The 12,896-nt window shown below is 41.8% G+C and overlaps 1 protein-coding gene across 4 annotated transcripts in view; it reads right to left on the bottom strand.

The window, feature by feature from the left end:
- Positions 1 to 12,094, bottom strand: part of LOC133612654 (troponin C, slow skeletal and cardiac muscles-like) — a 34,036-nt gene extending 21,942 nt beyond the window's left edge. For 2 of the 4 annotated variants that reach the window (XR_012050333.1, XR_012050334.1), the window contains exons 1-2: positions 8,169 to 8,314; positions 264 to 294 (exon numbers count right to left, since the gene is read on the bottom strand). Coding sequence is in view for 2 of the 4 variants with exons in the window: in XM_072912842.1 (XP_072768943.1) it covers positions 264 to 294; positions 8,169 to 8,192 (55 nt within the window). In the remaining 2 variants the exon portion in view is untranslated. Of the gene's footprint in view, positions 1 to 263; positions 295 to 8,168; positions 8,315 to 12,076 lie in introns of those variants that run through there. The other 2 variants (XM_072912842.1, XM_061970268.2) reach the window with 2 other exon arrangements.
- Between the last annotated feature and the right edge of the window lie 802 nt (positions 12,095 to 12,896).

Raw genomic sequence — 12,896 nt, 5'->3', positions numbered from 1 at the left:
GCTTTTGGTTCATTATTATTTTTTGAGCAATAAATGATAAATGATAAATTGACAGTTTTAAAGAAAAAAACTGCCAACATGGCAACTTTGTGTTATTAGTGTCAATATTGCAACATTTTCTCCTTACATTACACCTGTTTGCTCTGTTATTTCCACTTTTTAATGGGGTTTTTTTTGCAATAATATTTGTAAAGAGAGCCGTGAGTCGCACTTTGGTTAACACTGATGTGGATGTTGTGTAGTCAAATCCAAAAGTTACTTACCATTCTTTTGCTCCTCAGTCAAGTTTTCAACCTGAGGGGACAAACATCAGCAGCACTCAAATACTCATCATCACTTGCTATTCTGGTGGTCGGCCAGAGATTGTTGTGGGGTTATGAACGTGTGTGTGTGTGAGTGTGTATGTATGTGTGTGTGTGTGTGTTCTTGTATTTCTAGCTTTCTTGATACATGAAGAAGGAAAAGTATCTTCCATATGAGGAGGTGTGAACAAGTGATGACATAAATCATGGTCCCAATAACAATGTCTCATTTGCACCCCTGCTGGTGACATCTATCAAAATGAGGGTGGTACCAAAAAGGAGGGATTTTTAAAATTGACTGTGTCGCTTTTAATAGTGCTCCTCCTCTGGCCAACATATGAAATAACAAGTGTGTGTAATAAATTGAAATGCGCCCCCTTTGGCCAAATGTTTAAAAATAAATTAAATAAGTATGTATATAGAGACATACTGTAATAACTTGACGTAAATAATGAAGATTAAAAATCAATTACAAACATAAAATGAACAAAAAGCAGTCTTTTTCCTCACAACGTGTCAACTTTTTTCTTATAAAATTGGGGAATAATTTGTCATATTCTTTCTAATATTGCAAGATTTTATAGTAAAATTATTACTTTTTTGATGTAAAATTATTACTTTTTGATGCAAAATGGTGACATTTGTCATGTAAAATTCTGACTTGTATCACAATATTGCCCATTTTATTGTTGTTCTTGTAAAATAGTGATTTTTTGGGGGTAAAATTATGACTCTTGTCATAATTTTGCCAAGTAAAATTCCAATTATTATTATAATATCGCCAACATTTTAAAGTTTTCTTATAAAATTGTGATTTTTGTTCAGTAAAATGATGACTATTTTCATAAAATTGCCAACATTTTAAGCTTTACTGTTATTGAGTAAAATTCCAACTTTTATCATAATATTGCACAAATGTCCTTTTTTTTTCCTTGTAAAATTTTGACTTGCGTTGAGTAAAATGACGACTTTTATTATAATACTGCCAACATTCTAAGTTTTTCTTGTAAAATTGTGACCTTTTTCTTGTAAAATTCCAACTAAATTTTCACAAGCTTTTTTATATTTGCATAGTATGTATATATTATTCATGTTGTAAATACACTTCTTTATATATCTAGAAAGGCTGGTCCTAAAGAGGTAGGCATTTTTCTCAGGTCTCAAGAAGGTCACAAATACGTTTGTCTGTGTGTGTGTGTGTGTGTGTGTGTGTGTGTGTGTGTGTGTGTGTGTGTGTGTGTGTGTGTGTGTGTGTGTGTGTGTGTGTGTGTGTGTGTGTGTGTGTGTGTGTGTGTTAGGAGCACCATCAGCTGTTCTTTTTATGTCCAGCTGTTTTTGTCTATTGTTACTCGGGGAGGTTCCATGTGTGTACATGTCACACATGGTGATGTTTAAAAAGTCATGCCGATACATGACGGATCTCATTTGTGTAGTAATATTTGCAGTATTACCATCAATTCTAATGGGAAATGACTTTGATACGGTGGAACCTGGATTGAGTTGTCAACTCCTCCGTTTACAAACTTTTAATGAGCAAATATGTCTCGGTGGACGTTCATTTTGTGTCCCCCTGGCAGCCATTTTGTGCTTGCTTCCTTTTTAAGATGTTGAGGAAGCTGACTTCTTTTTCTTTTTGATTGGGATGAGACCGGACTTTTCTGGAAAATAATATGCCAAAGCGGACTTACCGTAAATTCCGGACTATAAGAAGCTACTTTTTTCCTTACGCTTTGAACCCCGCGGCTCAAAAGACGGTGTGGCTAAACACACTGAATAGGTGGGTTATTGTTCGTGCTGTGGCGCCATCTTTTGGGGGAGTTTGCTCACTGCAGTTGCTGCGTTTCCTGTGCTGTTTAGACTGAGCTTTGAATCTACCGGAAGTACAGTTGCCGTTCAGTCTTCTAGCCGTCCACGGCGTTTCTACTCGTGTGGATTCTCCATTCTTCACTTGTAAGTTTTACAATATAACTACAACAATTCTTACTTACTAAAACGTCCCGTCTGTGATGTTTTTATACATATTTGTATGCGCTATTTTAATGTAATGAAGCTAGCATCATTAGCATTAGCTAATATGCTAACACATTTACGAGTGTTAGTATTATTAGCTTACAATGACATTCTTTTTTCATTGTTTCAGTTTCATGAATTCACCAAAACGTCACCATGGAGTTATTGAGTCTGTTAAAGAGCTAGCTTGCGCAGCTAGTGGGTCCATGACGATGACTTCTGTTTTGTTTGGTCAGCCATTTTACTGCCGTCTTACAGACCCCGTTTGGAAACATTTAAGGTATGTAAATAAACATTTGTAAAATATTCATGTGTAAATAACTAATTTCACAACATATATATCTGCGGAATATAGTCTGGTGCGGCTAATATATGGATAAATATTTTTTTCTTAGAAAATTTAATGGCCGTGGCTTTTTGGCCGGAAAGTACGGTATATCACAGCAGAGGAGAAGACCGCCTCTCGCTCAGCGGCGCCTCTTTCAAACGTCCATTCCTTCTCTCCCTCTGTCTGCTCATTTCTAGGAGCACCAAGTTTTTAATTGTGATAAGAACTTACTTTTTTTTTTTTAAAGGATTTTTGTGATTTCTGATCGTTTGTGAGCGCACCAAAGGGACTGCTGTGTGTGCGGGCGCGTGTACAGCACAGTTTAGCTTTTTTTTTAAAAAGCTGTTTGTTAAAGTTAAGGATTTTTGTGATTTCTGATTGTTTGTGAGCGCACCAAAGGAACTTCTGTGTGTGTGCGTGCGTGTACAGCACAATTAACCTTTTCTTCTTTTTTTTTTTAAAGCTTTTTGTTAAAGTTAAGGATTTTTGTGATTTCTGATTGTTTGTGAGCGCACCAAAGGGACTTCCATGTGTGCGGGCGTGTGTACAGCACAGTTAAACTTTATTTTTTAAAAAGCTGTTTGTTAAAGTTAAGGATTTTTGGGATTTCTGATTGTTTGTGAGCGCACCAAAGGGACTTCCATGTGTGCGGGCGTGTGTACAGCACAGTTAAGCTTTATTTTTAAAAAAGCTGTTTGTTAAAGTTAAGGATTTTGGGGATTTCTGATCATTTGTGAGCGCACCAAAGAAACTTCTGTGTGTGTGCGTGCGTGTACAGCACAATTAACCTTTTCTTCTTTTTTTTTTTTTAAAGCTTTTTGTTAAAGTTAAGGATTTTTGTGATTTCTGATCGTTTGTGAGCGCACCAAAGGGACTTCCATGTGTGCGCGCATGTACAGCACAGTTTAGCTTTATTTAAAAAAAAGCTGTTTGTTAAAGTTAAGGATTTTGGGGATTTCTGATTGTTTGTGAGCGCACCAAAGGGATTTCCATGTGTGCGTGCGTGTACAGCACAGTTCAGCTTTTTTTTTTTTTAAGTGTTTGTTAAAGTTAAGGATTTTTGTGATTTCTGATTGTTTGTGAGCGCACCAAAGGGACTTCCGTGTGTGCGGGCGTGTGTACAGCACAGTTTATCTTTTTTTTTTTTTTAAAGCTGTTTGTTAAAGTTAAGGATTTTTGTGATTTCTGATCGTTTGTGAGCATACAAAAGGGACTTCTGTGTATGCGCGCGCGTAAAAAGCACAGTTCAGATTTTTTTTTTTTTAAAAGCTGTTTGTTAAAGTTAAGGATTTTTGTGATTTCTGATTGTTTGTGAGCGCACCAAAGAGACTTCCGTGTGTGCGGGCGTGTGTACAGCACAGTTCAGGTTTTTTTTTTTTTTTAAGTATTTGTTAAAGTTAAGGATTTTTGTGATTTCTGATCGTTTGTGAGCATACCAAAGGGACTTCTGTGTGTGTGCGTGCGTGTACAGCACAATTAACCTTTTCTTTTTTTTTTTTAAAGCTTTTTGTTAAAGTTACGGATTTTTGTGATTTCTGATTGTTTGTGAGCGCACCAAAGGGACTTCCATGTGTGCGCGCATGTACGGCACAGTTTAGCTTTATTTTTAAAAAAGCTGTTTGTTAAAGTTCAGGATTTTGGGGATTTCTGATTGTTTGTGAGCACACCAAAGGAACTTCTGTGTGTGTGCGTGCATGTACAGCACAATTAACCTTTTCTTCTTTTTTTTTTTTAAAGCTTTTTGTTAAAGTTAAGGATTTTAGTGATTTCTGATTGTTTGTGAGCGCACCAAAGGAACTTGTATGTGTGTGCGTGCGTGCGTGTACAGCACAATTAACCTTTTCTTCTTTTTTTTTTTAAAGATTTTTGTTAAAGTTAAGGATTTTTGTGATTTCTGATTGTTTGTGAGCGCACCAAAGGGACTTCCATGTGTGCGTGCGTGTACAGCACACTTCAGCTTTTTTTTAATGTGTTTGTTAAAGTTAAGGATTTTTGTGATTTCTGATTGTTTGTGAGCGCACCAAAGGGACTTCCGTGTGTGCGGGCGTGTGTACAGCACAGTTTATCTTTTTTTTTTTTTAAAGCTGTTTGTTAAAGTTAAGGATTTTTGTGATTTCTGATCGTTTGTGAGCATACAAAAGGGGACTTCTGTGTATGCGCGCGCGTAAAAAGCACAGTTCAGTTTTTTTTTTAAACAGCTGTTGTCATGTCTGTATTATCATGTTTTGTTTTAAGTCATGTTTTGTTTAGTTTCTGTCTTTTCACTCCCTTGTCTGGTCACCATAGCAACCATTAGTTTTCACCTGTCACGTCACGCACCTGTTTCACGTTTTGAGTCACGCACCTGTTTTCACTAATCATGTCCATAGTATTTAAGTTCATTCATTTTCTGTTGTTCGTCCTGACGACCTCAACACATTTATGCTCTGTTCATGCCTGATACTTCTTTTCATGTCAATTCCTCAAGCCAAGTAAGTTTTTGTTCCATATTTATAGTCTTTTTGGTTTCATAGTTTGTTCTCCGCCATTGTGCGTGTTTTTTGTTTGTACTTTTTGCTATAGTCTTTTGGTTTTATAGTTTATTCTCCGCCACTGTGCGCGCTTTCATTTATTCCTTTTTTTGATAATAAATCATGTACCTTCATTCCCGTCTCGCACGAGCCAACTTTCCTTTGCATTCCTGGAAAAGCACACACCCCGGACCAAGTCATGACAGCTGTTTGTTAAAGTTAAGGATTTTTGTGATTTCTGTTTTTTTGTGAGCGCACCAAAGGGACTTCCGTGTGTGCAGGCGTGTGTACAGCACAGTTCAGGTTTTTTTTTTTTTTTAAAGTGTTTGTTAAAGTTAAGGATTTTTGTGATTTCTGATCGTTTGTGAGCATACCAAAGGGACTTCTATGTATGTGCGCGCGTGTACAGCACAGTTCAGCTTTTTTTTTTTAAGTGTTTGTTAAAGTTAAGGATTTTTATGATTTCTGATTGTTTGTGAGCGCGCCAAAGGGACTTCCGTGTGTGCGGGCGTGTGTACAGCACAGTTTATCTTTTTTTTTTTTTAAATCTGTTTGTTAAAGTTAAGGATTTTTGTGATTTCTGATCGATTGTGAGCATACAAAAGGGACTTCTGTGTATGCGCGCTCGTAAAAAGCACAGTTCAGTTTGTTTTTTTTAAACAGCTGTTTGTTAAAGTTAAGGATTTTTGTGATTTCTGATTGTTTGTGAGCGCACCAAAGGGACTTCCGTGTGTGCGGACGTGTGTACAGCACAGTTCAGGTTTTTTTTTTTTTTTAAGTATTTGTTAAAGTTAAGGATTTTTGTGATTTCTGATCGTTTGTGAGCATACCAAAGGGACTTCTATGTATGTGCGCGCGTGTACAGTACAGTTCAGCTTTTTTTTTTTTTAAGTGTTTGTTAAAGTTAAGGATTTTAGTGATTTCTGATCGATTGTGAGCATACAAAAGGGACTTCTGTGTATGTGCGCTCGTAAAAAGCACAGTTCCGGTTTTTTTTTAAACAGCTGTTTGTTAAAGTTAAGGATTTTTGTGATTTCTGATTGTTTGTGAGCGCACCAAAGGGACGTCCGTGTGTGCAGACATGTGCACAGCACAGTTCAGGTTTTTTTTCAAAAAAAGTGTTTGTTAAAGTTAAGGATTTTTGTGATTTCTGATCGTTTGTGAGCATACCAAAGGGACTTCTGTGTACCGTATTTTCCGCACTATAAGCCGCACCTAAAAACCACAAATTTTCACAAAAGCTGACAGTGCGGCTTATAACCCGGTGCGCCTTATATATGGATTAATATAAATATTTATTTTCATAAAGTTTCGGTCTCGCAACTACGGTAAACAGCCGCCATCTTTTTTCCCCGTAGAAGAGGAAGCGCTTCTTCTTCTACGGTAAGCAACCACCCGCCCCCGTAGAAGAAGAAGCGCGCGGGTATTACGTTTCATTTCCTTTGTGTGTTTACATCTGTAAAGACCACAAAATGGCTCCTACTAAGCGACACGCGTATAACGCAGAATTTAAACTTAAGGCAATAAGTCATGCCGAAGAACACGGAAATAGAGCAGCAGCAAGAGAATATAACATAAATGAATCGCGCCCACATCACAGATGGTGTCAAAAAACAAGTGAAGCACACAAATACAACACTCGCCGTCATTCCGGGTGGATTAACCAAAGAACTCCAACCGCTCGATATTGGTGTCAACAGGGCATTTAAATCACGACTGCGAACGGCGTGGGAACAATGGATGACAGAAGGCCAACACACCTTCACTAAGACAGGGAGACAGCGCCGGACGACATACGCCAACATCTGCCAGTGGATCGTAAATGCCTGGGCGGATATTTCGGTCACAACTGTGGTCCGAGCTTTCCGGAAGGCAGGATTCACAGAACTGCTGGACAACAACAGCGACACTGACTCCGATGACTTCGACGAGACGGAGCCGGCCATTTTGGATCCCGTATTCGCCCAACTTTTTAATTCGGACACCGAAGGAGAAGAATTCGAGGGATTTATGAATGAAGAATAACTTCAGAAAGTGAGCGTTATGTTTATTTTGTGTGTTGTGACATTAACGTTCGAGCAACATTAAGTTATTGATGCACTATTTTGAATTTTACTATGTTTGTGATTGCACATTTGCACATTACCGTACATTTTGGGAGTGAACAGAGTTGTTAGAACGCTGGTTTTTAATATATTATTAAAGTTTGACTGACCTATCTGACTGTTTTTTTGACATTCCTTTAGGGCAGTTAGATGCGGCTTACAACACGGGGCGGCTTATAGGTGGACAAAGTTTTGAAATATGCCGTTCATTGAAGGCGCGGCTTATAACCCAGGGCGCCTTATGGTGCGGAAAATACGGTATGTGCGCGCGTGTACAGCACAGTTCAGCTTCTTTTTTTTTTTTAAGTGTTTGTTAAAGTTAAGGATTTTAGTGATTTCTGATTGTTTGTGAGTGCACCAAAGGGACTTCCGTGTTGGTGCTTTGGCTTGCTAATAAAGAGAGCTGTATCTCAACATTATTAGTGCACAATATGTATTATTTATTACTTTTTTTGTTTGTTTTTCATTCATGAGTGTAAAAACCTGCACTGCAACCACACCATTTCCCCATGGTGGGACGATTAAAAGTCTATCGATTGAGCGATCGATCCATCTCGTTCATCACCTCCTTGTTTTTGTTTGTTTGATGTACAGAACTGTATATTGTGTGCAATAATCCTTCACTAAAATATGGACTTGTGTCTCGACTGGAAGCCATTATTCATGTTTACATTGTTTCTAATGGACACATTTGCTTCAATATACAAACGTCTCGAATTATGAACCCGGTTCAAGAACCATTTAAGTTGGTAAATGGAGGTTCCACTGTCTTTCAGAGCAATTTCAACCTAGGGCTCGTCTGACTTGACCATGAACAGGTCTAACGGTCACAATGCCCCCCCCCCCCCCCCCCCCCCCCCCCGGCACATCAAACATGTCTTCCATACCCGACAAGCTCCAAGTGTGTACTTACGGCTGCTTTGTACACGTCGTCCATCGCTGCTGGTCCTCGCCGCTGCCTGGCGTCAAATGACTTCAGCCTTCGGTGTTAGGACACGGTGGCCTTTAACAAAAAAAAAAAGGGGGTAGGAGCTGATTGACAGAAACAGAGAGTTAAAAAAAAAGGTGGCTATAAATAGGAAACAAAAGAAGCGCTGGGTGGATTTAGGGACTGTCTTTGTGATATTTACGAGCTGCGCCTGCAAGGTCCAGGAGAGAAAATGATATTGTACCGAGGTGCAGTCCAACTAGATTCCAACTTCATGACTGTAGCACTATTTAAATGATCATTGCAATAGAAATTCCAAGCCGCCATTCAGAGGACGATATCTACAAAAGGTCAAGGTGAAATAGCTGTGTGAGTCCAGCAGGCCCAGCTCTCATTTTATCTCTCCCTTCTTTTTTTTACCGCTGAGTAGGGTTGCAAAACTCCGTGAATATTCAAAGTTGGAAACTTTCCATGGGAATGAATGGGAATAAACATTGAATGCAACATGCTAGATCTTGCAGCATGATTACTAGCTCAAACAACCCGATTTAATGCAAATTCAGGTGAATTTCAACCCTGCACTGTGCATTCCTCCATCACATGCACAGATAATTCCCAGCATGCTACACACTAGTATTTGAGTCTGGAGAAATCACTGCACGTAAGCAGCTAAGCCCGTGAGCTTCGATCCCTCAGGCTGTACTGCATCAACAAGCGACATCAGTGTGTAAAGGATATCACCACATGGGCTCAGGAACACTTCAGAAACCCACTGTCAGTAACTACAGTTGGTCGCTACATCTGTAAGTGCAAGTTAAAACTCTCCTATGCAAGGCGAAAACCGTTTATCAACAACACCCAGAAACGCAGCCGGCTTCACTGGGCCTGAGCTCATCTAAGATGGACTGATACAAAGTGGAAAAGTGTTCTGTGGTCTGACGAGTCCATCCATCCATCCATCCATCTTCTTCCGCTTATCCGAGGTCGGGTCGCGGGGGCAGCAGCTTAAGCAGGGAAGCCCAGACTTCCCTCTCCCCAGCCACTTCGTCCAGCTCCTCCCGGGGGATCCCGAGGCGTTCCCAGGCCAGCCGGGAGAGATAGTCTTCCCAGCGTGTCCTGGGTCTTCCCCGTGGCCTCCTACCGGTCGGACGTGCCCGAAACACCTTCCTAGGGAGGCGTTCGGGTGGCATCCTGACCAGATGCCCGAACCACCTCATCTGGCTCCTCTCCATGTGGAGGAGCAGCGGCTTTACTTTGAGCTCCCCCCGAATGACAGAGCTTCTCACCCTATCTCTAAGGGAGAGCCCCGCCACTCGGCGGAGGAAACTCATTTCGGCTGCTTGTACCCGTGATCTTGTCCTTTCGGTCATGACCCAAAGCTCATGACCATAGGTGAGGATGGGAACGTAGATCGACCGGTAAATCGAGAGCTTTGCCTTCCGGCTCAGCTCCTTCTTCACCACAACGGATCGATACAGCGTCCGCATTACTGAAGACGCCGCACCGATCCGCCTGTCGATCTCATGATCCACTCTTCCCTCACTCGTGAACAAGACTCCGAGGTACTTGAACTCCTCCACTTGGGGCAAGATCTCCTCCCCAACCCGGAGATGGCACTCCACCCTTTTCCGGGAGAGAACCATGGACTCGGACTTGGAGGTGCTGATTACCATCCCAGTCGCTTCACACTCGGCTGCGAACCGATCCAGTGAGAGCTGAAGATCTTGGCCGGAGGAAGCCATCAGGACCACATCATCTGCAAAAAGCAGAGACCTAATCCTGCAGCCACCAAACCAGATCCCCTCAACGCCTTGACTGCGCCTAGAAATTCTGTCCATAAAAGTTCAGAACAGAATCGGTGACAAAGGGCAGCCTTGGCGGAGTCCAACCCTCACTGGAAACGTGTCCGACTTACTGCCGGCAATGCGGACCAAGCTCTGACACTGATTATACAGGGAGCGAACTGCCACAATAAGACAGTCCGTTACCCCATACTCTCTGAGCACTCCCCACAGGACTTCCCGAGGGACACGGTCGAATGTCTTCTCCAAGTCCACAAAGCACATGTAGACTGGTTGGGCAAACTCCCATGCACCCTCAAGGACCCTGCCGAGAGTATAGAGCTGGTCCACAGTTCCACGACCAGGACGAAAACCACACTGTTCCTCCTGAATCCGAGGTTCGACTATCCGGCGTAGCCTCCTCTCCAGTACACCTGAATAGACCTTACCGAGAAGGCTGAGGAGTGTGATCCCACGATAGTTAGAACACACCCTCTGGTTCCCCTTCTTAAAGAGAGGAACCACCACCCCGGTCTGACAATCCAGAGGTACCGCCCCCGATGTCCATGCGATGTTGCAGAGTTCTTCATCGAGCTCGAAGACCTCGATGAAGAACACAAACCAAGGACCCAGATTTCCCTCGCCCGGACGCGGGTCACCGGGGCCCCCCTCTGGAGCCAGGCCCGGAGGTGGGGCACGATGGCGAGCGTCTGGTGGCCGGGCCTGTCCCCATGGGGCCCGGCCGGGCACAGCCCGAAGAGGCAACGTGGGTCCCCCGTCCAATGGGCTCACCACCCATAGCAGGGGCCATAGAGGTCGGGTGCAGTGTGAGCTGGGCGGAAGCCGAGGGCAGGGCACTTGGCGGTCCGATCCTCGGCTACATAAGCTGGCTCTTGGGACGTGGTCTGACGAGTCCACATTTCAAATTGTTTTTGGAAACTGTGGACGTCGTGTCCTCCGGACCAAAGAGGAAAAGAACCATCCGGATTGTTATAGGCGCAAAGTGTAAAAGGCAGCATGTGTGATGGTATGGGGGTGTATTAGTGCCCAAGACATGGGTAACTTACACATCTGTGAAGGCGCCATTAATGCTGAAAGGTACATACAGGTTTTGGAGCAACATATGTTGCCATCCAAGCAACGTTACCATGGACGCCCCTGCTTATTTCAGCAAGACAATGCCAAGCCACGTGTTACATCAACGTGGCTTCATAGTAAAAGAGTGCGGGTACTTTTCTGGCCCGCCTGCAGTCCAGACCTGTCTCCCATTGAAAATGTGTGGCGCATTATGAAGCCTAAAATAGCACAACGGAGACCCCCGGACTGTTGAACAACTTAAGCTGTACATCAAGCAAGAATGGGAAAGAATTCCACCTGAGAAGCTTAAAAAAATGTGTCTCCTCAGTTCCCAAGCGTTTACTGAGTGTTGTTAAAAGGAAAGGCCATGTAACACAGTGGTGAACATGCCCTTTCCCAACTACTTTGGCACGTGTTGCAGCCATGAAATTCTAAGTTAATTATTATTTGCAAAAAAAAAAAATAAAGTTTATGAGTTTGAACATCAAATATGTTGTCTTTGTAGCATATTCAACTGAATATGGGTTGAAAAGGATTTGCAAATCATTGTATTCCGTTTATATTTACATCTAACACAATTTCCCAACTCATATGGAAACGGGGTATGTAAGTGTTGATGATATTACTGGGGTGAATATAGCCGTGATGCTAATTTTCTGTATGTTAAATCCCATTAATTTATGCTAACAACGTTAGCGATCCGAATTGACCTTTTTTGTGATGTGTAAAGTTCAAGTAGCAAATACTAAATGAAAAGGTGTAGTTTCCTCTGCCTTCTGTTCTGCTAGCCATTCTGTTGTCATACAACAATGTAGGTGTCACGACTTGGACTATGGCTTGGTTTGTTCTCCCGAGGTGCAAGTGATTTGGACCAGACATGCCTTTTAACACTATAAATCAAAAAGGAACAAACGAAAAGCGCGCACAATGGCGGAGGTACAAAACTAGGCTATTGTAAACAAAACTTGCACATAGGCAGAAACTGTGAACAATGAAACAAAAACACTAACTGTGGCATTAATAGAAAAAACTTACTTGGACATGGCATGAAGTGCGCAGAGGTAGACAGAGTGTGACAGGGGTATGAATGCAGGATATCACCAGGAAGACAAACTGAAAACAATGAACTTAAATACTACAGACATGATTAGTGAAAACAGGTGCGTGACTCAAAACGTGAAACAGGTGCGTGACGTGACAGGTGAAAACTAATGGTTGCTATGGTGACAAAACAAACAAAAGTGCACAAAAAGTCCAAAAACAAAACCGAACATGACTAAAACAAAACATGATCACACAGACATGACAGTAGGATTGCTGATTGAGTGTTCATTTATTCATCTAACCTATTTCTATTCATTCTGACCCGTCTCCGCTCGGGATGGTGTCCTGCTGGCCCCACTATGGACTGGACTCTTACTATTATGTTAGATCCACTATGGACTGGACTCTTACTATTATGTTGGATCCACTATGGACTGGACTCTTACTATTATGTTAGATCCACTATGGACTGGACTCTTACTATTATGTTAGATCCACTATGGACTGGACTCTCACAATATTATGTTAGATCCACTATGGACTGGACTCTCACAATATTATGTTAGATCCACTATGGACTGGACTCTCACTATTATGTTAGATCCACTATGGACTGGACTCACACTATTATGTTAGATCCACTATGGACTGGACTCTCACTATTATGTTAGATCCACTATGGACTGGACTCTCACTATTATGTTGGATCCACTATGGACTGGACTCTCACTATTATGTTAGATCCACTATGGACTGGACTCTTACTATTATGTTAGATCCACTATGGACTGGACTCTTACTATTATGTTGG

This window comes from Nerophis lumbriciformis, linkage group LG01 (genome assembly GCF_033978685.3).
Source record: "Nerophis lumbriciformis linkage group LG01, RoL_Nlum_v2.1, whole genome shotgun sequence".
In the NCBI taxonomy this organism is placed as follows: Eukaryota; Metazoa; Chordata; class Actinopteri; order Syngnathiformes; family Syngnathidae; genus Nerophis; species Nerophis lumbriciformis.
The sequence above is the reverse complement of the archived record's forward strand: the minus strand, read 5'-3'. Positions and strand labels throughout refer to the sequence as shown.